The sequence below is a fragment of the Oryctolagus cuniculus genome, chromosome 13 (assembly GCF_051225735.1).
Source record: "Oryctolagus cuniculus isolate XC-2025 breed Fujian yellow rabbit chromosome 13, ASM5122573v1, whole genome shotgun sequence".
NCBI classification, from domain to species: Eukaryota; Metazoa; Chordata; class Mammalia; order Lagomorpha; family Leporidae; genus Oryctolagus; species Oryctolagus cuniculus.
This window is the reverse complement of record NC_142879.1, coordinates 105,107,458-105,134,402: the sequence shown is the minus strand read 5'-3', so window position 1 is coordinate 105,134,402 and position 26,945 is coordinate 105,107,458. Positions and strand designations below refer to the sequence as shown.

General features: G+C 44.2%; 1 protein-coding gene across 15 annotated transcripts in view; it reads right to left on the bottom strand.

The window, feature by feature from the left end:
- Positions 1-26,351, bottom strand: part of ABI1 (abl interactor 1) — a 120,007-nt gene extending 93,656 nt beyond the window's left edge. For all 15 annotated transcript variants that reach the window (XM_017347632.4, XM_051820985.3, XM_002717269.6 and 12 more), the window contains exon 1: positions 26,112-26,351. In XM_017347632.4, the coding sequence (XP_017203121.1) occupies positions 26,112-26,228 (117 nt within the window). In that variant the 5' untranslated portion in view covers positions 26,229-26,351. The remainder of the gene's footprint in view (positions 1-26,111) is intronic.
- Between the last annotated feature and the right edge of the window lie 594 nt (positions 26,352-26,945).

Genomic DNA, 26,945 nt, shown 5'->3' with positions numbered 1-26,945 from the left:
AAAATCCAGAGGGCACACAATGTATGCCCTAAGATCCAGCTTTGCTGAGAAGACATTCACAAATAACTCAGATGCTACTCAATGTCCACTCAGAAATATACTCACACATCTATTTTCCATACTTTCAATCACAATCCTTCTGAGTCCACAAAGATGCAGCAAATTATTAGCAACTGCAATGAGTCAAGAGTAGATCCAAATCTCTCATCACTTTTAAGCAAAATAACTAACTAGGTGAACTGCTCAAGCATTTACCCACTGGGAGAACTTCCCTTCACCACTGTTACAGGGTCATCCCTGAGCATGGATCCCTAGTGCTTCCTGTCTCCCCATGTAAACACTTTCTTCCCCTCCACAGGCATTTCCACCATGATGCCATCCATCAGATACCAAAGGGATGGGGACCACCTGATCTCGGACTTTCAGTCTACAAAGCTGTGAGCTAAATAAATCTCCTATATATTATACAGCCTCAGGTATTTTGTTAGCAACAGGAAATGGATTGATACAAGCCGGGTTACAATTTTGGTAAGAGATCTCTCTGCCTCACAGCTATCTTCCCATTGTTTTCACATGGTAGAAAAAGACCAGTATCTAGTGTCATTTCCTTCTTTGATAAAGACATCAGTGCTATGGATCAGAGCTCCACAACCTCCCTAATGGCTCTATGGTTCAATGAATGGCAGAGACACAGTGACAGAATTCAGTCCATAGCATATTCTTTATCAAATATTACAATACACTATCATCTTAGAAATAGTTGAAATACACATGTGATAGTAATATTTTAACACCTATGTGTAATTGTTTTGTTGTTAATGAATTTCTTAAAGATTTATTTATTTATTTGAAAGGCAGAGTTATGGGGGGGGGGGGGGGAGTCTTCCAGCCACTGGTTCACTCCCCAGACGGCCACAATAGCCAGAGCCAGGCTGATCTGAAGTCAGGAGCTTCTTCCAGGTCTCCCACATGGGTTCAGGGGCCCAAGGACTCGGGCCATCTTCTACTGCTTTCTATCAGAGCATTGGATTGGCAATGGAGCAGCCAGGACTTGAACTTGTGCCCCTATGGGATGCTGGCACTGTAGGTGGTGAGTTTAATCTGCTATGCCACTGGGCCAGCCCCTTAATGCATTTTTATATAGTAAACTAATCAAATATCCTGGTTTCACAGATGAAGACGCTAAAAAAGTCTCAGAGACACTAATTTGTCCAAAAACTCCCTAACTAGTAAACACAAGAGCTAGGACTGGAACCCAGGTTTGAACCCAAGTCTAATGGTCTTTACATAGCTGTCAATCTGGTCATGTGCACATGGGGTATGCGCATGTTATTTCAACTAATATTCTGAACAACAGAAACAGCCTTGAGGGCAGGGAAGGGAAAGGGCAAGGAGCAGAAGTTAGGGTTCCAAGCAGAATGAAATGATCAACAAGGATGTTAGCTTGGAGGTGAGTGAACAGAAGTTGGCCCAACAGTATATACTACAAGGCTAGAGAAAACTCACAGGTCCTCAGGGCACGTTAAGGAACGTGGATTTCATCCTGAAGCTAATGCAGAGAAACTGAGGGACTTTAAGGAAGAAAAAAGGTTACTTCAGGGACTAGCACTGTGGTACAGTAGGTTAAGCCACCATCTGCAACACCGGCATCCCACAGAGGGGTGCCAGTTTGAGTTCCAGCAATCTAGCTTCCTGTTAATGCACCTAGGAGGGCAGAGAAAGATGACGTAAGTACTTGGGCCCCTGCCACCCACATGGCAGGGAGAGTTTCCGGCTCTTAGTTTCAGCCTGGCTCAGCTCTGGCCATTGCAGACATCCGAGGAGTGAACCAGCAGATAGAAATCTCCCTCTGTCTCTCCCTCTCTCTGTTGTTCTGCAAATAAATGAATCATTTAAAAAAAGAGAGAAAAAGGGTCACTTCAGCTGCAGTTTTGTAAACTGGAATGGGGAACTGAAATGAGGACACAAGAATGGAGTTCTGTTGCAAAATGCACTCTGTGCCACACACAAACGGCCTCTTTACATTAAATACCACATTTGGCCTTACTAAAAATGAGGAGAAAGAAATTTGGAGAGGTTAAAGTAACACTCCTAGAAAGCAACAGAGCCACTATATCTTCATTATGCCATGCTATCTACAATTCTAAAAGTGAACAAGGTATAGTTCTAATGTGGCAACGTGAAAGTACTGAAGTATTGCCTTACAATGAACCACTCCAAGTCACATTTACTAATTTGTATATCACAGGATATTTAGTTCACTGGAAGGAGAAAGACAGTAAGATATCTGAGAATGTTTTTGATACACAAAAAAACCAACATTCTGGTATAGGATTTCTGTGTAAATAGAACGAAACTTAAGGTTTTCTAAGTTATTCCTTTCTGAAGTAACAAACACACTATTTTATACCCAAATAATTACTTAAATTATATAATGTATCTCTTAATAAAACTACTAGGTAGGGTAGTAGTTAAAAACTATCACAATCAGCATCACTGTTACAAGAAAAATACAGAAATTTTGTCTAAAGAAAATAAAGTTCTATAATTATCAGAAAAGTATCTTGTCTTACCATTGATTTTGCCTATTTCCTCATTTAAATCAACTAACAATACAGTTCCACAAAATCATTTTTTACTATCCTTAGCCTGGAGATTCATTAATCACATCTGCCAAACCAAAAATCACAATAATATCTGACAAGATTCTTTTATTATAAGTTTTAATATATTCTATTAAAGAATGAGACCAGGGCCAGCGCTGTGACGTAGTGGGTAAAACCACCATCTGCAGTGCTGGCATCCCATATGGGCACCAGTTCAAGGCCTGGCTGATCCACTTCCGATCCAGCTCTCTGCTATGGCCTGGGAAAGCAGTAGAGGGTGTCCCAAGTGCTTGGGTCCCTGCACCTGCAAGGGAAGACCTGGAGGAAGCTCTTGGCTCCTGGCTTCGGATCGGTGCAGCTCCAGCTGAGGCGGCCAATTGGGGAGTGAACCAGAGATGGAAGACGTCTCTCTCTGCCTTTCCTTCTCTCAGTGTAACTCTGACTTTCAAATAAATAAATCTTAAAAAAAAAAAAAAAAAGTATGAGACCTATAAAAGTAAGAACTAAAAATTTTTACTGTAATCTACTGAATCTTCTAAATTATAGCTACTCCAAAAATCCTGAGACATGAACATAGAGATATTCTCTTCATATTGTTTCATCTAAAGTAGAAAAAAGCAGAGATTAGAGAAAAAATATTTTATCAACAAATTACCATATCAAATCCCAAGCAAATAGATAATTTAATCACAGAGAGATCTAAGTACCGATTGAGGACATACAACAGGGGCCGGCATCGTGGTTTGGTAGGTAATCCTGCCGCTGTGATGGCAGCATCACATATGAGTGTCAGTTTGTGCCGCAGTTGCTCCGCTTCCTATCCAGCTCTCTGCTAATGGCCTGGGAAAAGTAGCAGAAGAGGGCTCAAGTGCTTGGGCCCCTGCCACCTATGTGAGAGACCCAGATGAAGTGCCAGACTTCAGTTTGGTCCAATGCTGGCCACTGAGGCCATCTGGGGAATGAACCAGCATATGGAAGCACTCTCTGTCTCTGCATCTCTATTAATTCTTTCAAATAAATAAATAAATCTTAAAAAAAAAAAAGAGAGAGAGAGATACAATAGTATTCAAAAGAAAGATTCAGCCCATTACGGTAGCTCAAATACTTTTGTTCCATTACCAACTACCATTATAATATACCATAGCAATTAATTAAAAATCAGGCTATATAACAAAGGATAACAAACTGACCCTCAGGTCAAATACAGCATCTCTCCTTCCCTGGTCTTTGTAAATAAAGAGTTACTGGAGCACAGCAATACTCACTCATTTACATTTGTGGTTTTCTTACTACAAGAGAAGAGCTGAATAGTTATTAATAGACCATATGACATGCAAAGCCTAAAACATACACTATATGGCTCATTACAGAAAACATCTGCCTACTCCAGTTTCTCTCTCTCTCTCTCTTTCTTTCTTTCTTTTTTTTTTTTTTACAGGCAGAGTGGACAGTGAGAGAGAGAGACAGAAAGGTCTTCCTTTTTGCCGTTGGTTCACCCTACAACGGCCGCCGCTGCTGGTGCGCTGCGGCTGGCGCACAACGCCGATCCGAAGGCAGGAGCCAGGTGCTTCTCCTGGTCTCCCATGGGGTGCAGGGCCTAAGCACTTGGGCCATCCTCCATCCTCCACTGCACTCCCGAGCCACAGAAGAGAGCTGGCCTGGAAGCGGGGGCAACCGGGACAGAATCCGGCACCCCAACCGGGACTAGAACCCAGTGTGCCGGCACAGCAGGTGGAGGATTAGCCTATCGAGCCGCGGCGCCAGCCTCCAGTTTCTTTTTTTTTTTGACAGAGTGGACAGAGAGAGAGACAGAGAGAAAGGCCTTCCTTCCGCTGGTTCACCCCCACCATGGCCGCTAAGGTCAGCACGCTGCACCGACCCGAAGTCAGGAGCCAGGTGCTACCTTCTGGTCTTCCGTGCGGGTACAGGGCCCAAGCACTTGGGCCATCCTCCACTGCCTTCCCGGGCCACAGCAGAGAGCTGGCCTGGAAGAGGAGCAACCAGGACAGAATCTGGCACCTCAACAGGGACTAGAACCCAAGGTGCTGGCACCGCAGGTGGAGGATTAGCCTAGTGAGCTGAGGCGCCGGCCTTACTCCAGTTTCTAGAATAGTGATCTTCAACCCTAGGTGGACATCAGCATCAACTAATAAGTTTTTTTTTTATGACAACTACATATTTTTAATAAATTTTCTTGTGCATATAGATAGGTAGGTAGTAAAATGGTTACTACTATATGAAGCTAACTAACAGAACCATCAACTAACAGGGCTATACCTGCCCCCCTCCTTTTTCTGGTATTTTGTAGCAAGAGCAGCTAAAATTTACTCATATGGCAGGAACCTCAAATACTGCACAATTTTATTAAATACAGTCCTGGTATTGCAAATTCCACCTCTGGACTTTTCCATCCTATGTATCTGCTATTTTGTAAATACTGACCTACATCTTGCCATTTTCTTTACTCTACCCACTTACCCCTGGTAACACTGTTGTATACTCTGCTTCTGTATATATCACTATTTCTTCCCTCAGATTCTACATACGAGAGGTCATAAAATACTTTTCTTTGTCTATCTTATCACTTAGCACAATGTGCTCCATATTCATCCATCTTATAGCTAATTACAGACCTCCTTTTTCAAAGCTGAATATTCCATTGTGTGTGTGCACATGAGAGTGCAAGTATCTTCACAAGGTGATGGTTTCATTTCCTTGGTTTCTATACCCAGAAGAGGGATTGCAGGACCACAATCTAGTTCTATTTTTAGTTTCTCTAGGAACCTCCATATTGTTTTCTGTGGGGAGCAACTGAGACTAGACTAAGTTACTGAAATTAAGACTTATTCTATGCATCTGCTCTCCCACAATACGGCACTGGGGAGGAGTAAACTTCTACGCAGCTGCCTCTCGCCAACTTGACTGATAAACTGCAGGAGCTGGTCCTGCTCCTGATTGGAGGAGAGCAGCGTGCTCAGCGTGTGGGCAGCAGAGCTGGGATTGGTGGAAGAGGACTATAAAGGAGGAGAGAGACAACATGCACCAGGAACATCTGAAGGAACACCTGAGCAGCCCCCGAGAGAGCCGGCCGGCGGTGTGCCACTCCTCCGCAGCTCCTCCGCGGAAGCGGGGAAAGTGGCAGGGGGAACCGCCCTTCCACGGAGGTGGAGGGGTCGGCAGCCAACCCGGGAAGGACCAGCAGCCAACCCGGGAAGGGCCAAGCAGACAAAAGAACAGCGCAGGGTCCTGTGTCGTTCCTCCGCGAAGAGGGGGAGTGACAGTTTTCCCTAATGGTTCCACAAATCTACAAACTCACTAACAGTGTGCATGTGTTTCCTTTTCTAGACACCTTCACCAATATTTATCACTCCTTTTTTAGACTTTTTATGATAGCCATTTTTTTTTTCTGGGTCTTTTTTTTTACCTTGTATTTAATGAATATAAATTTCCAAATATGATAGCCATTTTAATGTATGTGAGGTAGAATGGTTAGTTTGTTCATCTGGGATCCAGACAGACAGACAGACATATACACACACACACACAAACACACACACACAGCTCCCATCCACTGATTCAAACCCAAACACCTGCAACAGCCCAGGCTGGGCTTGCTGGGCTAAAGCTGGTAGCCAGAAACTCAATTCAAGTGTCCCATATGTGGCAGGATCCCAGTTACTTGGGCCATCACTGCTGCCTCTCAGGGTGCACATTAGCAGGATGCTGGGAATTGAATCCAGGTACTCTGGTATAAGATAAAAGCATCCTATCAAGCAATTTAATTTTTTTTTTTTAGATTTTTTTTTTTTTTTTTTTTTTGAGAGGTAGAGTTACAGTCAGTGAGAGAGAAAGACAGAAAGGTCTTCCGTCTGCTGGTTCACTCCCAAAATGGCCACAGTGGCCAGAGCTGCACTGATCCAAAGCCAAGAGCTTCTTCCGGTCTCCCAGGTGGGTGCAAGGGCCCAAAGACTTGAGCCATCTTCCACTGCCCTCACAGGACATAGCAGAGAGCTGGATCGGAAGAGGAGCAGCCAGGACTAGAACCAGTGCCCACATAGGATGCCAGCGCTGCAGGCGGAGGATTAACCTACTGCGCCACAGTGCAGGCCTCATCCTATTAAGCATTTTAAATACTAGGCACTCAGCACTATAATAGCTTTGATTTGCATTACCCTGATGATTCTGAACATCTTTTCATATATTCATTGGCAATTTTAAAAAAGATTTACTGATTTGAAAGTCAGAGTTAGAGAGAGAGGACAGAGACAGACATCTTCCCTCTACTGATTAACTCCCTAGATGGCCCCAATAGCAGGGCTGAGCTAGTCAAAAGCCAGAAGCCTCTTCCGGGTCTCCCACAGGGGTGGCAGGGGCCCAAACACTCGGGCCATCTTCTGCTGCTTTCCCCAGGCTGTTAGTAGAGAGCTGGATGGGAAGTGGAGCACAGCCAGGATACAAATGGGCACCCATATGAGATTACCAGAATCACAGGCAGCAGCTTTACCTGCTACGCCACAATGCAGGCCACTTTTTGGTCATCTGTATATCTTTGGAGAAATGTCTATTCAGGGCCTACCTATTATCAGTTTTCCTGCTACTGAGTTGCAGGAGATCTTTATAAATATTGGGTATTAATCCCTTAAATAATATGGAAATATTTTCTCCCAGATCATAGGTTGCTGTGTTTCATTTTGTTGTTTCCTTTGCTATGCAGAAGCTTGTTTAACATAACTTCATTAAACTTTTGTAAATATTTTGCTTTTGTAGCCTGATGTTTTAGTGTGGTATCCAAATCTGGTGAGCTTTTCTAAAAAATTCCAGAGCCTAGGACCCCATGCAACCTTGACCCTCTTTAAAAAAAAAAAATTTTTTTTTTTCACTGGTCTGGGGTAAGATCATTAGCTATTATTATACTAGTACAAAAATGTATACAATAAAACAGAAAAATACACATGATCAAAAAAATCAGGATATTCAATAGTATGAAAGATAAAGGCAAGATAACACATAGACTGGAGTCCACAGTACTAAATAATAAATTAGAGCTGTAAGTTTGGCTCTGATCTGTATGAATCAACAAGGACAAACAAGAATATTATGCAATTTATAGTATTCATGAGGTCAAATCTTAGTGAAAGCAAACCTTTTTCTAAGATATGTCTGACTGCAAAAGAAATGTTTTAATCCAATTCTTCTGAGTAATGTAAATACATCATGTAGTATCCATCCCACCTTACATCACACCTCATCACATTCTCCCCCCAAAAACAAAAAATAACTGAAAGGATTTATATATATATATATAAATTATATATTTTACATATAATAAAGCATTTAATACATGTAATATAAGTTTAATAATATGGATAGTTTTCTGTATTATATATATAGTATATACACCATGCTGCCTTTCTGCATTTTGAGACAGGAGAGGAGAAATGGTTAGGTGTGCAAAGATGGGTTGAAAAGTACACACTGAATTGGGAATAACTGGCTTTAAATACTATGAGATATTAGTAAACACTAACAGTAAATCCACATTGCGGGCAGTCCACAAGTTATGACAATTAGCTCATACAACAGTGATGTATTCACACCTGTTCGTTTCCTGCATTTACCCATTAATCCAATAGTTTCTGTTGATTATGCCAAATATTTCTAGATAAAAGAACAGAGTATTTCAGGACACAGCAAAAACAGTTTCATCTTACTAGTGTCAAATTTAAAACATGGGTTTCTCCCTATTTTTAAATGTGGGAAACACTGAACTAGCTGTCAAGTTTTGTGACAGCACAGTATATACTAAGACCTCATCTCCTCCACTACACTCACTCACAGCACTCAGCTCTCAAATATGCCTTGCCATCCTGCTGTTTTCACTTCCTATATCCCTGGCCTCCCAATCTTCCCTACCTTCAACCCTTTAAGTTCATGACTCAGTTCAATTAATTCTGTATGACTAGCTCTCCCTGAGACCCACCCAAACAGTACACTGTTCATTGGAAGTCTCTCTGAAAATTCCTTTCAACGAAGAGTATTGGGAGGCAGGCATTTTGTGCAGTCATTGGGATACTGCTTGGGACACCAGTGTCCCATTTCTGAGTGTCTGGGCCCAAGTCCTGCCTTTACTCCTATTTCCAGCTTCCCACTAATATAAGCAGCCTGAGGCAACAAATGACAGCTGAAGTACTTGGCTGGGGGAGGGTGGGGACACCAGACCCAGATTTGAGTTCTGGGCTTCTGGCTTTGGTCTTGCCCAGATCTGGCTGTCACAGAAATTTAGGGGAATAAACCAAGGGATAAGAGACCTGTCTCTCACTTCTAGCCCTCCTGTCTCTCGCATTTCTCTCTCTTGTCTCATTACATTTGGATAGAATAGATTAAAAAAAAAAAAAATCTTTTTAAAAAGAGAGATGAGGCGATTCTTATAGCACAGCAGGTTAGAGCACTGCCTGCAGCCTGTATGAGTGCTGGTTTGAGTTCCACTGCTTTGCTTACCATCTAGATCCCTGCTAATGTGCCTGGGAAGGCAGTGCCCCTGCCACCCACATAGGAGACCCACATGGAGTTCCAGGCTCCTGGCTCTATCTTGGCCCAGTCCTGGCTGTTGAGGCCCATGGGGAGTGAGAAAGCAGATAGAAGATCTCTCTCTCTCTCTCTTCCCCTCTCCCTGCAACTCTGCATCTCAAATAAATAAAACTTTAAAATAAATAGAGGGATATTTTTCAATCCATTGATGATTTTGAAATTATTTATAAAAATACTCTAAACATATAAAAATGCCAACAACCTATAACACAGATTACAACAAAACACCAAAACCAACGTTAGAAGGAAAAATGTAAACCTCAATCTCATGACACAATAGTATACAGCCAGAGCCCTCAGAGACCTTGTAGCTCCTTTTCTCTCCTTCCTACCCCTTCCCCCTTCTGCCCACACAGCCAGCTAACAGACAAGCCTTATCCCTATTCTCCAACCCACTGCTCTGCCAATCAATTTCACTGTGGAGGAGTAAAAGCTGGGAAGTGTCAAGAAACAACCCTGTACTAATGGCAAAAAAAGAGAAGGCCTATAGATTTACTTCTATGACTGCAAATTACATTCTGTAGCACGTCGGCTTTATACTGGAGAATGGATACAGGTGAAATAAGTCATCTTTTCAGTTTGACCTCTCCTCTATCACCCATATCTCCTTCACCAAGCCTTTCTGAGTCCTATCTTCATTTGCAATCTTACTATAGCTACCTCCATTCAAAAGATATTCTTTACACTCAGATAAACTTAGAGCCTTCCACCCAGTCACTCTCATTTACAGGAACTTAATTACCTAGGTCACTTTAAGAAAAAAAAAGCTGCTTGACATTTTCTATAAGCAAAATTTTGACTGCCCAAACTAGAATTAGGTGTCAGCATTGTGATACAGTGGGTAAAGCTGCCACCTGCAACACTGGCATCCCAAATAGGTGCCAGCTGGAATCCCCACTGCTCTACCTCCAATGCAGCTCCCTGCTAATGGCCTGGAAAAAGCAGAAGATGGCCTAGGTGTTTGGGCCCTTGCCACCCAGGTGGGAGACCCAGATGAAGCTCTGGGCTCCTGGCTTTGGCCACTTGAGGAGTGAACCAGTGGATGGAAGGTCACTTTCTGTCTCTCTCTTTCAAGTAAATAAATAAATAAAATCTTTTTTAAAAGCTAAAAAATAAAAACCCTTCAAAAATAACAAGTATTCTTCTGTAGAGAATATTTCCTCATTTTAATATAAACCCTAGAGATCAAATATCACGATTCAATATTTTCTATATATTTATAATATAAAGACTATGGACAACATAACACCATATCATGGTAACTGGCAGAGAATCCTCCACACAATAGGCAATTTTACTGTGGGGAGGTGGGACGCTTTAGCATAGCGGGTAAAGCTGCTGCCTGCAGTGCCGGCATCCCATACGGGCGCTGGTTGGAGTCCTGGCTGCTCCTCTTCCGATTCAGTTCTTTGCTATGGCCTGGGAAAGCAGTAGAAGATGGCACAAGTGTTTGGGCCCCTGCACCTACATGGGAGTCTCGGAAGAAGCTCCTGGCTCCTGGCCTCGGATCGGCACAGCTCTAGCTGTTGTAGCCATCTGGAGAGTGAATCAGTGGATGGAAGACCTCGTTCTCTCTCTGCCTTTCAAATAAAATAATCTTTTTTTTTTTTTTTTTTTTTGACAGGCAGAGTGGACAGTGAGAGAGAGAGACAGAGAGAGAAAGGTCTTCCTTTGCCGTTGGTTCACCCTCCAATGGCCGCCGCTGCAGCCGGCGCACCGCGCTGATCCGATGGCAGGAGCCAGGATCCAGGTGCTTTTCCTGGTCTCCCATGGGGTGCAGGGCCCAAGCACCTGGGCCATCCTCCACTGCACTCCCTGGCCATAGCAGAGAGCTGGCCTGGAAGAGGGGCAACCGGGACAGAATCCGGCGCCCCGACCGGGACTAGAACCCGGTGTGCCGGCGCCGCAAGGTGGAGGATTAGCCTATTGAGCCACGGCGCCGGCTTCAAATAAAATAATCTTTAAAAAAAAAAAAAAAAAACAAACCTGTTGGGGCCGACATTGTGGCACCGTGGGTTAAGCCACCACCCAAGATGCCAGTATCCCGTATGGGCACAGTTCAAGCCCTGGCTGCTCCACTTCCAACCACTTCCACTCCAGCTCCCTGGGAAAGCACGGAGGAAAGCAGTGGATGACCCAAGTACTTAGGCCCCTTTACCCACAAGAGAGACTCAGATGAAGCTCCTGGCTCCTGGCTTTAGCCCAGCCAACCCTTACCTTTGTAGCCATTTGGGGAGTGAACCACTGGATGGCAGTGCTTTCTCTCTCTGCTCTTCAAATAAATACATCTTTTTTAAAAGTTTTATTATTACTTATTTATTTGAAATGCAGAGTTACAGAGAGGGAGAGGCAGAGGCAGAGAGAGCTGTTTCATCCAATGGTTCACTTCCCAAATGGCTGTAACGGCCGGAGTTGAGCTGTTGCGAAGCTAGGAACCAGGAGCTTCTTCCCAGTCTCTCACATAGGGGCCAAAACACTTAGGTCATCTTCCACTGCTTTCCCAGGCCATAGCAGAGAGCTGGATCAGAAGAGAAGCAGCCAAGACTCAAATTGCTGTCCATATGGGATGCCCGCACTGTGGGTGGAGTCTTAGCCTACTATACCAAAACACCACACCCATAAAATAAATCTTTTTTAAAAAGTACTTGTGAAACTTCTTTGCAAGCTGAATAACTCAATTTTTTCATAGAATATCATCATTACTTTAAAAAATGATAGAAATTTTGATTATTGACTTAGATATTTGGCAGACATTTTCCCGAAAATGAATGAAATGAAGCTAGTATCTCAAAGAAAATAAATGCAATATTTGTTGCCAGTAATAAAATTAGAGCTTTCGGGGTTGGCGCTGTGGGGCAGCGGGTTAATGCCCTGGCCTGAAGCACCGGTATCCCATATGGGCGCTGTTCTAGTCCCGGCTGCTCCTCTTCCAATCCAGCTCTCTGCTATGGCCTGGGAAAGCAGTAGAAGACGGCCCAGGTCCTTGGGCCCCTGCACTCCTGTGGGAGACCCGGAAGAAGCTCCTGGCTCCTGGCTTCGGATTGGCACAGCTCCAGCCATTGCAGCCATCTGGGGAGTGAACCAGCGGATAGAAGACCTCCCTCTCTCTGCTTCTCCTTTCTCTGTATAACTCTTTCAAATAAGAAATAAATCTCTTAAAAAATATTAGAGCTTTCAAGAAAAAAAAATCAGAATTTTGGAAAACATTACGATCAGTATGAGCTTGAAAATTTTTTTTGAAAATTTTTTAATATTTAAAGATTCTTCTAATGAGATCTATGGTACTATAAGTAAATATGATTATTTTCATAGTGTATAATGAAATGTATCAACATTCAGAAGACCTAAGTAATTCAGAGAATATTTCCCGAATGATCCATGCAATCAGCTTTAATGTAATGGATTATAAAATGTTCACTGATACGACTTCAGAATTCACACTGCAACTGCTCTTTAAGAAGTTGCCATCTGCTAAGTTTTCTCTTTTTCATTTTTATTTATACTTTTATTTATTTGAAAGGCAGAGATAGATGGACACCTCCCATTCATTGGGTAACACCCCAAACTGGTCACAACAGTCAGGCCCCAACTACTTTGAGCCATCACCTGCTACCATCCAGGGTGTGAACTCATAGGAAGCTTCAGCTGAGAGTGGAGCCAGGACTTAAACCCAGGCACTCTTAAATGGCATGTACACACTCCAAGTGGCGTCTTAACCACTGGGCCAAATACGTATGTTAAGTTCTAATGTAGTTATCAAAGAAAATTATCTACAATTGTTGTGTACAGGCTATTAGGACATTCATCCCTTTTCCAACTACCTATGTGAGGTCAGATTTTCTTCAAATACTTCAACCAAAATAAAATAACAACAGATTATACATAGAAGGAAATGTGAGAATTTATCTTTTTTTTAATACCATGCATTTTTCTTTCTTTCCTTTTTTTTTTTTTTAAAGATTTATTTATTTTACTTGAAAGAGTTACACAGAGAGAGAAGGGAAGGCAGAGAGAGAAGTCAGTCTTCCATCCACTGATTCACTCCTCAACTGGCCGCAACAGCCAGAACTACGTCAATTCGAAGCCAGGAGCTGCTTCCTCCAGGTCTCCCACATGGGTGTGGAAGCCCCAAGTATTGGGCCATCTTCTACTACTTTCTCAGCACTTGGGCCATCTTCTACTGCTCTTCCAGGCCATTGCAGAGAGCCAGATCGGAAGTGGAGCAACCGGGACTTGAACCAGTGCCCACATGGGATGCTGGCACTGCAGGCGGCGGATTTATCTGCTACGCCACAGCACCGGCCCCTATCAGCCTTTTTATTAGCCAGTACCTGAGATTTGTAAAAATCTTTATTATACTCCTCTCACTGAATATTTTTGTTTTGGAAAACTATGTTTACTTTTCATAAAATGTATTACACTAACCATAAACTAACTAGATATTCTTTTTAATGTTTAAAGTTCTCAGTTTTTGCTTTTAATACAGTAAATACAAAAAGACATATACCACCCAAAACCAGTTCTTTGAATTCCTCGGGAGTTTTTAAGAGAATAAAGGGGTACTGACACAGTAAGTTTAAGTACTGTTGATTGATACTGTAAAAAATTGCTGTGGGGGACAGCGCTGTGATGGAGTAGGCTAAACTTTGGCCTACCACAACAGCATTCCACATGCATGCTGGTTTGCGTTCCAACTACTCCTCTTCCAATGCAACTCTGCTAGTAGCCTGCAAGAACAGTAGAAGATGGTCCAAGTGCTTGGGTTCCTGCACCAACATGGACGACCTGGAAGAAGCTCCAGGCTTCTGGCTTCGGATCAGCCCAGCTCTGGCCGTTCTGGCATTTGGGAAATGAACCAGCAGGTGAAAGATCTCGCTGTGTAATTCTGCCTCTCAAATATATAAATCTTTAAAAAAGCAACAACAAAAAAACCTGCTGAAGAGAGAAAGAGGGGCCAGCACTGTGGCACAGCAAGTTAAGCTGTTGTTTGACAAAGGTATCCCATATCAGAGAGACGATTTGAGTCCTAGCTGCTCTGCTCTGCTTCAGTTTCCAACTAATGTGCAACCCAGGAGGGCAGCAGATGATGGCTCAAGCACCAGGACACTTCCCACCACGCGGAGACCTAGATGGAGTTCTTTGTTTCTGGTCCACGTCCTTGGGTCCCTGTACCCACATGGGAGACCTAGAAGAAGCTCCAGGCTCCTGGCTTTGGATAAGCCCAGCTCCAAACACTGCAGCCATTTGGGGAGTAAACCAGTGAATAGAAGACCTTTTTTTTTCTCTCTTTCTCTGTCTCTGCTTCTAACTCTTTCAAATAAATAAATCTTAAAAAAAAAAAAAAACTTTAAAAATCTTTTAAAAAATCTTAAAGAAACTTAAAATAAAAATAAGTAAATAAAACAGAAAGAATAGATGTAACTAAATCAGATTCCACCCCCCCCCCAGAGGAAAGTGAAGAACCAACTTTGAAAAAAATTCTAAGAAAAGTATTTTAAAATTATAGGCCTGAAGAAAAATCATCAGAAATGTCACTTTAGCCATAATCTAGTTCAAAGTCATCCTTTCAAAGAAGATAAAAGAGAGTTAGAAACTGATTTAGATACAAGTAATTTGTGACAGAATGAGGACTAGATGCAAACTTCCAGACTTCTTGTATAGTTCATGCATATTTTCTTTTTAAAGATTTATTTATTATTTATTTGAAAGGCAGAGTTACAGAGAGGCAGAGAGAGAGAGAAAGAGAGGTCTTCCATCCACTGGTTCGCTCCCCTGATGGCCCCAATGGCCAGAGCTGCGTCGATCCGAAGCCAGGAGCCAAGAGCTTCTTTCAAGACTCCCACACAGGTGCAGGGGCCCAAGCCCTTGGGCCATCTTCTACTGCTTTCCCAGGCCATAGCAGAGAGCTAGATCAAAAGTGCAGCAGTCAGGACTTGAACCGGCACTCATATGGGATGCTAGCACTGCAGGTGGCAGTTTTACCTGCTAGGCCACAGCAGCAGCGCCTCATGTATACTTTTTAAGAGCACACATGGGGCCAGCGCCATGGCTCACTGGGTTAATCTTCTGCCTGCGGCGCCAGCATCCCATATGGGCGCCAGGTTCTAGTCCCGGCTGCTCCTCTCCCAGTCCAGCTCTCTGCTGTGGCCCGGGAAGACAGTGAAGGATGGCCCAGGTGCTTGGGCCCCTGCACCCACATGGGAGACCAGGAGGAAGCACCTGGCTCCTGGCTTTGGATCGGCGCAGTGCGCCAGGCGTAATGGCCATTTGGGGTGAACCAATGGAAGGAAGACCTTTCTCTGTGTCTCTCTAACTCTGCCTGTCAAATTAAAAAAAAAAAAAAAAAGAGCATACATACCAGGCACTGTTGATACAGGAACAAACAAGACAAAACTATGGTCTGTCTTTCTTGGACACTAGCATCAAGTAAATGTCAAGCCTGTGCTAAGAGTGGCACAGAGAGGGACTGGCATTGTGCTGTAGTGGGTAAAGCTGCCACCTGCAGTGCCCACAACCCATATGGGCACTGGCTTAAGTCCCAACTGCTCTACTTCCAATCCAGCTCTCTGCTATGGCCTGGAAAAGCAGTAGAAGATGGCCCCTGCACCCGCATAGGAGCCTCGGAAGAAGCTCCTGGCTCCTGATCGGTGCAGCTCTGCCGTTGCAGCCATCTGGGGAGTGAACCAGCGGATGAAAGACCTCCCTTTCTCCCTCCCTCTCTCACTCTCTCCTTCTGCCTCTCTGTAGTTCTGCCTTCCAAATAAATAAATAAATATTTTAAAAAAGTGGCACAAAAAAATATCTAGGATTCTACTGAGCATTTAACAAGGTAAAAAAGCTGACTTTGTGGGACAGGGAAGAAGTTTCTAGGGAAGTAACCTCATTTTTACCATTATCTACCACTTTTCTCATTCACTAAGGACTCCAGCCTCTGGATCACTAACTCACCACATCCACCACTGTTCCTCCCTGTGTCAATCACTCAGATAATCCACCAAAACCTTTGCCCCTCAGTCACTTGTCTCCTTAAAATCAATTTTTTCTTTACTCGTCAAAAAGCTCCCATGATCATTATACCATTTCCAAAAGTCTAAGAGATTATAAAAAATCCCACATTCTAAATGTCCAACTTTTATTTGTGGCAATTTATTTACTCTAGAATCTTGATTCTACCTATCCTTTGATACATAAGTCTTCCTACCTGTTAATCCTATACACTGCCTGGGATACTGACATCCCATAGTGGAATGCCTGTTTAAGTCCTGGCTACTCCACTACCAACCCAGACCTGCTAATGCACCTGGTAAAGGGGTGGAAGATGCCACAAATATTTTAAATAGTTTATGGTGAGAGGAAGAATCAGCTGATGAGGAAAATAGCAGAATCACTGGGCTATGTGGAGAGCTCACTCTTGAGTGGCAATTATGATATTAAAATCAAAAGCATGTATCCTATCAACTGCCCTTTAAAAAAAAAAAGATTTTATTTCTTTATTTGAGAGGTAGAGTTACGACATGGGATTTTTGTTCTCTTTAAGTTTCAAGATGATAAATAATAATCTGCTCCAATTAAAGGCAAGTTATAAAGCTTGCATGCGGCCGGCGCCGCGGCTCACTAGGCTAGTCCTCCACCTTGCGGCGCCGGCACACCGGGTTCTAGTCCCGGTCGGGGTGCCGGATTCTGTCCCGGTTGCCCCTCTTCCGGGCCAGCTCTCTGCTGTGGCCAGGGAGTGCAATGGAGGATGGCCCAAGTGCTTGGGCCCTGCACCCCATGGGAGACCAGGATAAGTACCTGGCTCCTACCATCGGATCAGTGCGGTGCGCCGGCCACGGCAGCCATTGTAGGGTGAACCAAAGGCAAAAAAGGAAGACCTTTCTCTCTGTCTCTCTCTCTCTACTGTCCACTCTGCCTGTCAAAAAATAAACAAACAGCCGGCGCCATAGCTCACTAGGCTAATCCTCCGCCTTGTGGCGCCGGCACACCGGGTTCTAGTCCCGGTCGGGGCGCCGGATTCTGTCCCGGTTGCCCCTCTTCCAGGCCAGCTCTCTGCTGTGGCCAGGGAGTGCAGTGGAGGATGGCCCAAGTACTTGGGCCCTGCACCCCATGGGAGACCAGAAATACCTGGCTCCTGCCATCGGATCAGCGCAGTGTGCCGGCCATTGGAGGGTGAACCAAAGGCAAAGGAAGACCTTCCTCTCTGTCTCTCTCTCTCACTGTCCACTCTGCCTGTCAAAAATAAAAATAAAAATAAACAAACAAATAAATAAAGCTTGCATGCTATTTCACTTAAGCTCTGAACAAGAACTCACATTTGATTTAATAATTAAAAAACTTCACAGAATTACTAGAAATATTTTTAATCATTAAAAATGTATATGGCAAAGATAGTTTCTGCCTTGGTATAGCAATTTGAGTTTACCAATATATTTCATAAAAGCTGTTCAGCCAGTGCCGCAGCTCACTAGGCTAATCCTCCACCTGTGGCGCCGGCACACCGGGTTCTAGTCCCGGTTGGGGCACCGGATTCTGTCCCGGTTGCTCCTCTTCCGGGCCAGCTCTCTGCTGTGGCCCGGGAGTGCAGTGGAGGATGACCCAGGTCCCTGGGCTCTGCACTCGAATGGGAGACCAGGAGAAGCACCTGGTTCCTGGCTTTGGATCAGCACAGCGTGCCGGCCGCAACGCACAGACCGTAGCGGCCACTTGTGGGGTGAACCAATGGAAAAAGGAAGACCATTCTCTCTGTCTCTCTCTCACTGTCTAACTCTGCCTGTCCCAAAAAAAAAAAAAAAAAAAAAAAAAAAAAAAAAAAAAAAAGCTGTTCATACAAGAATTTGTATTATCTAAGCCATACATTTCTAAAATCTGTGAAATTGCCATTTTAAATATTACTTTGGCAATCAGAGAGGAAACACTTACACATAAAGTGAAATATTAGGCTATAAGCATTAATTTTTTTTTTCTAATTTATTTGAAAGGCAGAATTAGAGAGACAGAGAGAAGAGGATGAAATAGAACTTTCATCTACTGGTTCACGCCCCAAATGCCCACAATGACTGGGGCTAAGCCAGGCCAAAGCCAGCAGCCTAGAACTCCATCTGGGTCTCCCACTTGGCACTTGGGCCATCCTCCACTGCTTTCCCATGCGCATTAAGCGGGGAGCTGGTTTGGAAGTGGAACAACAGAAACTTGAACCAAGCTCATATCGGGATGACAGTGTCACAGTTGGTACCTTAACCCACTACGCCACGATGTTGGCCCAGCAAGGCTTAATTTCTATCGATTCACACTGACATTCTAAGTATATGTTAATTCCTGAGATTCCTTCATTACAGTGTGGCACAGTGGTAGCAATTCAAACTATGTAAATGCACACTTAGACAATTACATATTTCACAAAATACCATTATGAACCACTCCCAGGTATATACTGAAATAACTGAAAACAGATACTCAAATACTTCTAAATGAATGTCATAGCAGTACTATTCACAAGAGCCGAAAGGTAGAAACAATGCAAAGGTCCATCAATAGATGAATGGATGAACAAAATGTGGTATACACATACAATGTGGTATTTTTCAGGCATAAAGAATACTGATTCATGCTTCATGGAGAACAAACCTCAAAAGTATTATGCTTGACTTTGAACAACCCTTGTCCCGACTGTTGAGGAACAGTTTTGCTTTGTTTATGCAAATTGTTGAACTCTTTACTTAGTACAGAGTTGGTCTTCTTTGTATGAAGTTAATTGAAAATGGATCTTAGTTGAAAATGGGACTGGGAATGGGAGAGGGAGGAGAAGGGGTGGGAGTGCAGGTGGGAAGAATCGTCATACTCCTCAAGTTGTACTTATGAAATGCATGAAGTTTGTATTCCTTAAATTAAAAAAAGTATTATGCTAATGTAAGTGAAATAAAAGGTCACATAACATATGATTCCATTTGCATGAAATGTATAGCACCCGTAAATCCACTGGACAGAAAGCAAAGTGCTGAAGGACAGGTAAGTAAGGAATGAGGACTAACTGCTCAATGGATACAGGGTTTCCCATAGGGGTGAGTAAAATGGTTAATTCTGTATTATATGAATTCACCACGATTTTAAAAATTCTACCATGAAACAAATAATACAGTTTATTCTAATCAACCTGCAGCAGGAATCACTAGCTGTAAATTAAAAATATACTAACCATTTTAAAGTTCCACATGCCTTTTTATAACAAATAAATTGTAATAACATTCACTAATGTTTTATCTTATGTATAAAATGGGGGCTGGCACTGTGGCATAGCAGGTAAAGCTGCGGCCTGCAGTGCCAGCATCCTATATGGGTACTGGTTCAAGACCCAGCTGCTCCACTTATGATCCAGCTCTCTGCTATGGCCTAGGAAAGCAGAAGATGGCCCAGGTCCTTGGGCCCCTGTACTCGAATGGGAAGACCCAGAGAAAGCTCCTGGCTTCTGGCTTCGGATCAGTGCAGCTCCAGCCGTTGCAGCCAACTGGGGAGTGAACCAGCGATTGCAAGACCTCTCTCTCCCTGCTACTCCTTCTCTCTGTGTGTAACTCTGACTTGCTTTTCCTTCTCTCTCTGTGTAACTCTGACTTTCAAATAAATAAATAAATCTTTTAAAAAAAAAAAAAGAATTCGAGTATCCTAAGGGATTATTCTAGCAATTTTTTAAAAACCCTCCCAAAGACAGAAACAAGCTAAAACTAAAGATATAAATGGACCAGGACTAAATATTAAAATCACAAAAGGAAAAAGAGAGGACATTAGTTTTAATACAAATGTTCACATAACAGCCTTAAAAATAGTCAGCATTCTCTCTGAGACTATTATTGGCAAGAACGGATACTATTGCTACTATTACATGGTATAAACATTCCTAAAACTGATACATTCAGTCAGATCCTGGTCTACTCAACCCAGTATCATGCTTGACAGCAACATTTACAAGCATGTTATGAAATGGTATAGGGCAATTTAACAATTAACTGAGGATTTCCCTCAGTTATGTAAACCACTACTTAGTTAATTTACATTTCCAACCTCTATATCTAATTTTGCTAGCAAATGTTTTATTTAAATTGCAAAGTGCAATTCTAAGTATTCTAATCTTCCAGCCTGTCTTAATTTCTTCAATCATTTTGACTGTCTTTCCCCAAACCTGGAAATCAAATTTACCCAAAATATTTCAGGAAAGATTTTGTTAACTTCTATTAATTCTACAACTCTTCTATGTAGAAATAGTATGTTATAACCCATGGATTCTGTCAGTGAGATACAGGTCTGGTGCTGTGGTGTAGCAGGTTAAGCCTCCACCTGAAGCACCAGCTTCCCATATGGGCGCCAGTTCATGTCCCAGCTGATCCTCTTCAGATCCAGTCTCTGCTTATGGCCTGGGAAAGTAGCAGAAGAGAGCCCAATTCTCAGGCTCCCACACCCACATAGGAGACCCAGATGAAGCTCGTGGCTCATGGCTTGAGACCGGCCCAGGTTCGGCCACTGATGCCATTTGGGGAGTGAACCCATGGATGGAACTAATCTCTCTCTCCATCTCTCCCTTCCTCTCTTTGTGTAACTCTGCCTTCAAATAAATAAATATTTTAAAAATGCCTTTCAAATAGATAAATATTTAAAAAAAGTGAGATACAATTCCTGATTGCCAATTACTATAGGACCAAACAAAGATTTTTTCTTTTCTTTTTTTATTCACTAGTAAATTTCATTTCTGATTAAAAATCATCTTTTTGGGGCTGGTGCTGTGGCACAGCAGGTAAAGCCACCACCTGTGATGCCAGCACCCCATATGGGCACTCGTTTGAGTCCTGGTTGCTCTACTTCTGATCCAGCTCCCTACTAATGCACCTGGGAAAACAGCAGAAGATGGCCCAAGTGCTTGTGCCCCTGCACCCACGTGAGAGACCCAGAAGCAACTCCTGGCTCCTGGCTTCAATCTGGCCAGCTCAGACTGTTACGGTCATTTTGAGGGTGGACCAAAAGATAGACAATCAATCTCTCTCCGTAACTCTGCCTTTCAAATAAATCCTAAAAAAGAAAAAAAAAAAAAAAGGCTTATCATCTTTAAAAAAAAAAAAAGGTACAATCAGCAGACAGTAACACAGTAGATGCTCAGTAACAGAAGTAACTATACCACCCTCTACTCTTCTATTACCCTCCCCCCACATTCTTTATTTTTATTAAGAAACAGATGTCTTTAAAAAAAAAAAATCTTAAAATTTATTTTGAAAGAATAACAGAGGTTTGAATCCAGGCCTACGAAATATTGAACTCTAGGGGCAGTGCTGTGCTGTACTGTTGCACCATCTGCAGTGCCAGCATCCCACATGGGTGCCGGTTCAAGTTCTGGCTGCTCTTCTTCCTATCCAGCTCTCTGCTATGGCCTGGAAAAGCAGTATAATATGGCCCAAGTCCTTGGGCCCCTGCCCCCATGTGGGAGACCCAGAGAAGGTTCCTGGCTCCTGGCTTCAGACTGGCCCAGCTCCAGCCATTGAAGCCATTTGGGAAGTGAACCAGTATGGGTGGAAGACTTTCTCTCTAACCTTCTCTCACTCTCTCTGCTTCTACCTCTCCCTAACTCTGCCTTTCAAATAGATAAATTAAAAAAAAAAAATATTAAACTTTCGGCTAGATATTTAACATCTCTAAATCTCAGATTGTTCACCTCTTAGGGAAAAAAAATCATAATTTATTGTTATAAAGTGGCTTAAACTGCACAGAACCAGAAATGCTAGCTTTTACCTATTCCAAAGTGCTGCTGCTCAAAAATTACCTGCTTTCCAAGATCTAATGTGGAAAATCAAGCAAATGTCACAGGAAGAATAAAACAAACTAAACTAGGGCCGGCGCCACACTCAATAAGCTAATCCTCCACCTGCGGCACTGGCACACCGGGTTCTAGTCCCGGTCGGGGCGCCGGATTCTCTCCCGGTTGCTCCTCTTCCAGGCCAGCTCTCTGCTGTGGCCAGGGAGTGCAGTGGAGGATGGCCCAAGTGTTTGGGCCCTGCACCCCATGGGAGACCAGAAGAAGCACCTGGCTTCTGGCTTCGGATCAACGCAGTGCACTGGCTGCAGCGGACATTGGGGGGTGAACCAACGGACAAGGAAGAAGGAAGACCTTTCTCTCTGTCTCTCTCACTGTCCACTCTGCCTGTCAAAAAAAAAAAAATAAAAATAAAAATAAACTAGGTAGCTCACAGTAGCATGTGACTTTATGCTCCCAAACCTTAGAACCTACTTGTTAATCCAAATGAGTTCCTGTTGATGGAACTACAAACAGAAAAATAAAATTTAAAAGTCAATCAATGAAGATTCTCCTGTCCTTAGCCAGCCTGGCAGTGCACATACTGAGAAACCTTCCTTAAGCAGCTTCTACTCCTGTTCTCTTAGCTTTCCTTCCTGTTTCCCAAATAGTTTCCCGTAACAAAAGCGGTATGAGGGCTGACACCGTGGCTCACTTGGTTAATCCTCCGCCTGCAGCGCCGGCATCCCATATGGGCGCTGGGTTCTAGTCCCAGTTGCTCCTCTTCCAGTCCAGTTCTCTGCTGTGGCCCGGGAAGGCAGTGGAGGATGGCCCAAGTGCTTGGGCCCTGCACCCGCATGGGAGACAGGGAAGAAAACTCCTGGCTCCTGGCTTTGGATTGTCATAGCACCGGCTGTAGCAGCCATTTGGGGAGTGAACCAACAGAAGGAAAAATTTTCTGTCTCTCTCACTAACTCTGTCAAATAAAATTAAAAAATAAAAAAAAGTGGTATGAACACTTTCGTAGAGCAAGGAGAACTGGCTAGATGATACTCATCCTTGACATAATCCACCAGAAAAACTCAGTCTGGGCATATCAAACAAAAGATGAAAAAAGGAAAAAACTTTCTCCATGTCTATGTAAATGTTCCTATAAAAACACTTCTACTCTTAGTACTCTATTTGCTTCATAAGTATTTATTTATCTGAAAGGCAGAGATAGAGAAGGAAGGAATCTGCCTTGTAACAATTTTTAAATCCTGTCCTTGGAGGCAGCCCTCTGGCCCAGCAGGTCACCTCTGGTAGAGGTGTCTACACCCCTCAGTGGAGTGCCTAGATTCAACACCTGGCCAGGCTCCTGTCTCCAGCTTCCTGCAGTGATGGCTCACCTCAGAGACCTGGACCGTGTCCCCAACTCTCAGCTTCAGTCCTGAGCCCAGGGCTATTTCAGGCATGGAAAGGACACTAGCAGATGGAAGCTCTATTTTGCTCTGTCTCTCTGCCTCTCAAATAAATAAAACTTTGTCCTTTTTAAGATAGTAGAGTCTTTTGAGAAATTTTACTATTAATAATACAATTTAGCAGCTAGAGTCAATAGAATCCAAAGAGCTAATAAACTGCTCCAAAGATTCAATTGTACTGCAGTCAAAAGAACTTCCAGCTAAGCGTTTTAACTGAACTGGACTGTACTTTCAAACTGGAGGAAAAGTAACAAAATGAAAATTGAATTCTCAGGGTAAGAGAAATCACCATAGTAACTGTACATCAACTGGGTATTAAAAACTGCTCAAAACGCAAGTGACCACATACTTGTCCTGAGAGGCAGTAGATGGGGACACTTCAAAAGGTTTGTGAAGAAATGAAAAGATAATTTTATTTTGGTGCAAAAAAATTCTAAATTTCTAAAATCCTAAATTCTAAAATATAACTGTTTCATGAAGATTCCTCATATTTACACAAGGTTTTGGTTACAGTTAGGGCCATGGAAAGATTATAAAAGATCTCAATAGACAGTCGAATGAGTATTTCTAGTAATACTTGTTCCCCCATAGCACCAAAGTCAGCAGCACCATCAACCACATCAACTTCTACATCATTTCCTTACTTGTGTGAGTTTGACTCTGAAACACTTCAGAAGGCAACTAGTGGCCTGGTTTCTACAGCCCAAATCTAAAGGCTACAAGGTATTGAGAATTTCCCGTTTAACAGTAAAATCAGAACACCTCACTGCTGTCAGCCTTAGGAGCACCAAGAAAATTTAGGGTCACTGACAGTGCCTCTTGACACCAGGGTACTATACTTGTTAAAGTGAAAAATTACATGAGAAATGATGTAGCTTGATCTTAAGGAGGAAAGCTAGCAATGAAGTTCTAAGGTACTTCAAAGTTACACGCTGAGCATAGCAAGGGGGGGCAGAAAGCATGAGAACATATACTACCTGAAAAAGAAATAGTCAACAGACAGGTTAAAACAGGTTTACAGCTACCAACACTTGCCAACACCTAGCAGTTACCACACCATATACTTGTAAGATTTCCCAACATGCAAAACAAAACTACACCACCCTTTTATGAAGGACTTGCTGTAGTCTCACAGAAAAGAAATGCCTTTTCTAGCAAAAGAGCCATCTAACTTCCTGGACTCTCTCGTTGACTTTCAAAATCTCTCAAACTTCCAGCAAATGAAGGTTCACTTCATTTTCAATTCTTTTCACATTAAACTGAATGAAAGTCACATATTTTTAATATCAACAAATGACAAAATCACCTTTCTATTTGCAAACTATAACCACATTTCTAATAGATTTAAAAAAATTAAAGACTGAACATAAAGTTTGCAAAAATAAGTAATAAAGTAGACGTGGCAGGAGTTCAACAACTGCATTTATCAGAATTCCCAAAGTAAAAGCTTGGGGGAAAAATGATGAAGATAAGTTCCTAGCAATGCTACTGAAGATACAATGTCACTAATATGAAAACTGCGAAATATTCAAAATATTTTGGAAACAGTTTCTCTCTCTCTCTCCAAAACACAGAGGCAAAGCATTTGCTAACACTGGGGCTACCGGTTCTTAAAAATGATGAATTTACACGGCAGCTATTCCCATACATGCTCTCGTTCGGAATTGCAGTAACCCTGCCCTCACGGAAGCACGTTCTGGTCTCGCCTTACCGATACCAAGTGCGTTTCTGGGTCCCATTACAACCACACAAAGGGCTCTGCTACTTTAGGAGCTTCCGAGCAGGCGGCCGGTTCACCCCGATCCCTACACCGAACCACCGCACGCCCAGACGTTAACGTCAACCCAGACGAGCGTGTGTCACTGACGAGGCTCGAGACTTTCCTGAGACACTGGCGTCTGCCCGGTGGCGGGTCCGCCTCCCGGCTGGCCAGGGAGAACCCTCGGCGAGGCAGCGGCCGCCGGGGACACCCGGCTTCGTCCAGTCCCTCACGGAACCCGCAGCGGAAGAACTTTTTTGGGGTGGCGGGGGGGTGGGTAAGAGAGCGAGCATCAGGAGACATTTTCCCCCGAGTGGCTTCCCCCACTCGGGTCTCCCCGCGACGGGCGGCCCCCCACGAGCCCTCGCCCCACGCCGGGGAGGCGGAAGTGAGAAGGGCCGAGGCGGGGGACGAACCCCACCGGAGAAGCGCCGGGCGGCCGTCGATTAAAGGAATCTGAAGCTCCACTTCTCTGCCCCCCACGCCCGCTTCCTCCGCTCCCCCGGGGAGCTCTGCGTACTGTGACTCATGACAAAATTTTTTTTTTCCCCTTTTTAATAAATAAATAAAAGACACACCCTCTGGGCCGGCCTGACACAACCGCCCCCACCCCACCCTCGGCCGACACACACACACGCACACACACACACACACACCCGGCTTCTCCCTTCCCCGCGGCAGCCGGGGGCCCGCCGGCGGGGACAGCGCGACCCCCGGGGGGACGCCCGGCGGCGGCGGCGGCGGCGGCGGCGGGCTCCCGGCTCCCTCGCCCATTTTCTCTCTCGGGCTGCAGCCACTTCCTGTATGGCAGCCCGACTCCCTCAGGCCGGCCACTCGCGCTCCCCCGGGCCGGGGCTGAGGTCGGGGCTGAGGTCGGGGGCTGAGGGGAGGGCAGCTCCCCCCCGCCGCGCCCCCCGAGCGCCCGCGCTCCTCACCTGTATGTAGTTGTTTTCACAGTAGTCCGCCACCCGGGTCAGGTTCTGGTAACTCTCTATCAGCGCCCTCTTGCCAGACGGGATCTCCTCCTCTAGTAACATCTGCAGCTCTGCCATTTTCCACCCCTCCGCATCGCTTCCTCGCGCGTGAAAGAGACAGGGGCAGCAGGGTCCGCCGAGGCTCGCAGCACCTCACAGCCCGGATACACACCGCCTACCCGCCCTCCCGCCTGGTATTGTGGGACGGCACCACCGCCTCTTCCTCCTCACTCTCTCCACCCGCCCTCCGCCCACTGCGCGCAGCCGCCTCCACGTCTCGCGAGCTTTCATTTCTCTGCGTACCACCCACCACCACCACCGTGGGCGGGGTTTCTTTCGCACGGTCTTATGGGAGTTGTAGTCCCGTCAGCTCGGCTTCCCCGCCAAGAGCGCATGCGTCCAGGGAATCCCGGACCGCCAACCCCGAGGAACGTCCAGAACGCCGTCGGGGCGTGGTGGTTTGAAGCCCAGAATTTCCTCACAGCTCCGCACGGTGGCGCCTGAGAGCGAGGGTGTTTGCCAGAGCCGGGCTGTGTGAAACTTGGCGGAATTTGGTCAATTACGAAATGTCAGTGAATCGGAGATATCCGTTTAAGTGAGGAAACTCCAAGTCTTTATTTCCTCTGTCTCCTTAGAAATAGCGCGCGACTCGGGCTTTCCTTCCTAAACTTCCTCCTCCACTAATTCATTTAAAACTTAGCAAACGTTCATTGATTGCCAGTTTGAGGGTGCGACTTTAGGGAGGAAGCTACTGTGTTCCTGTGGAAACTCACAATTTTTATATTAACGTACATC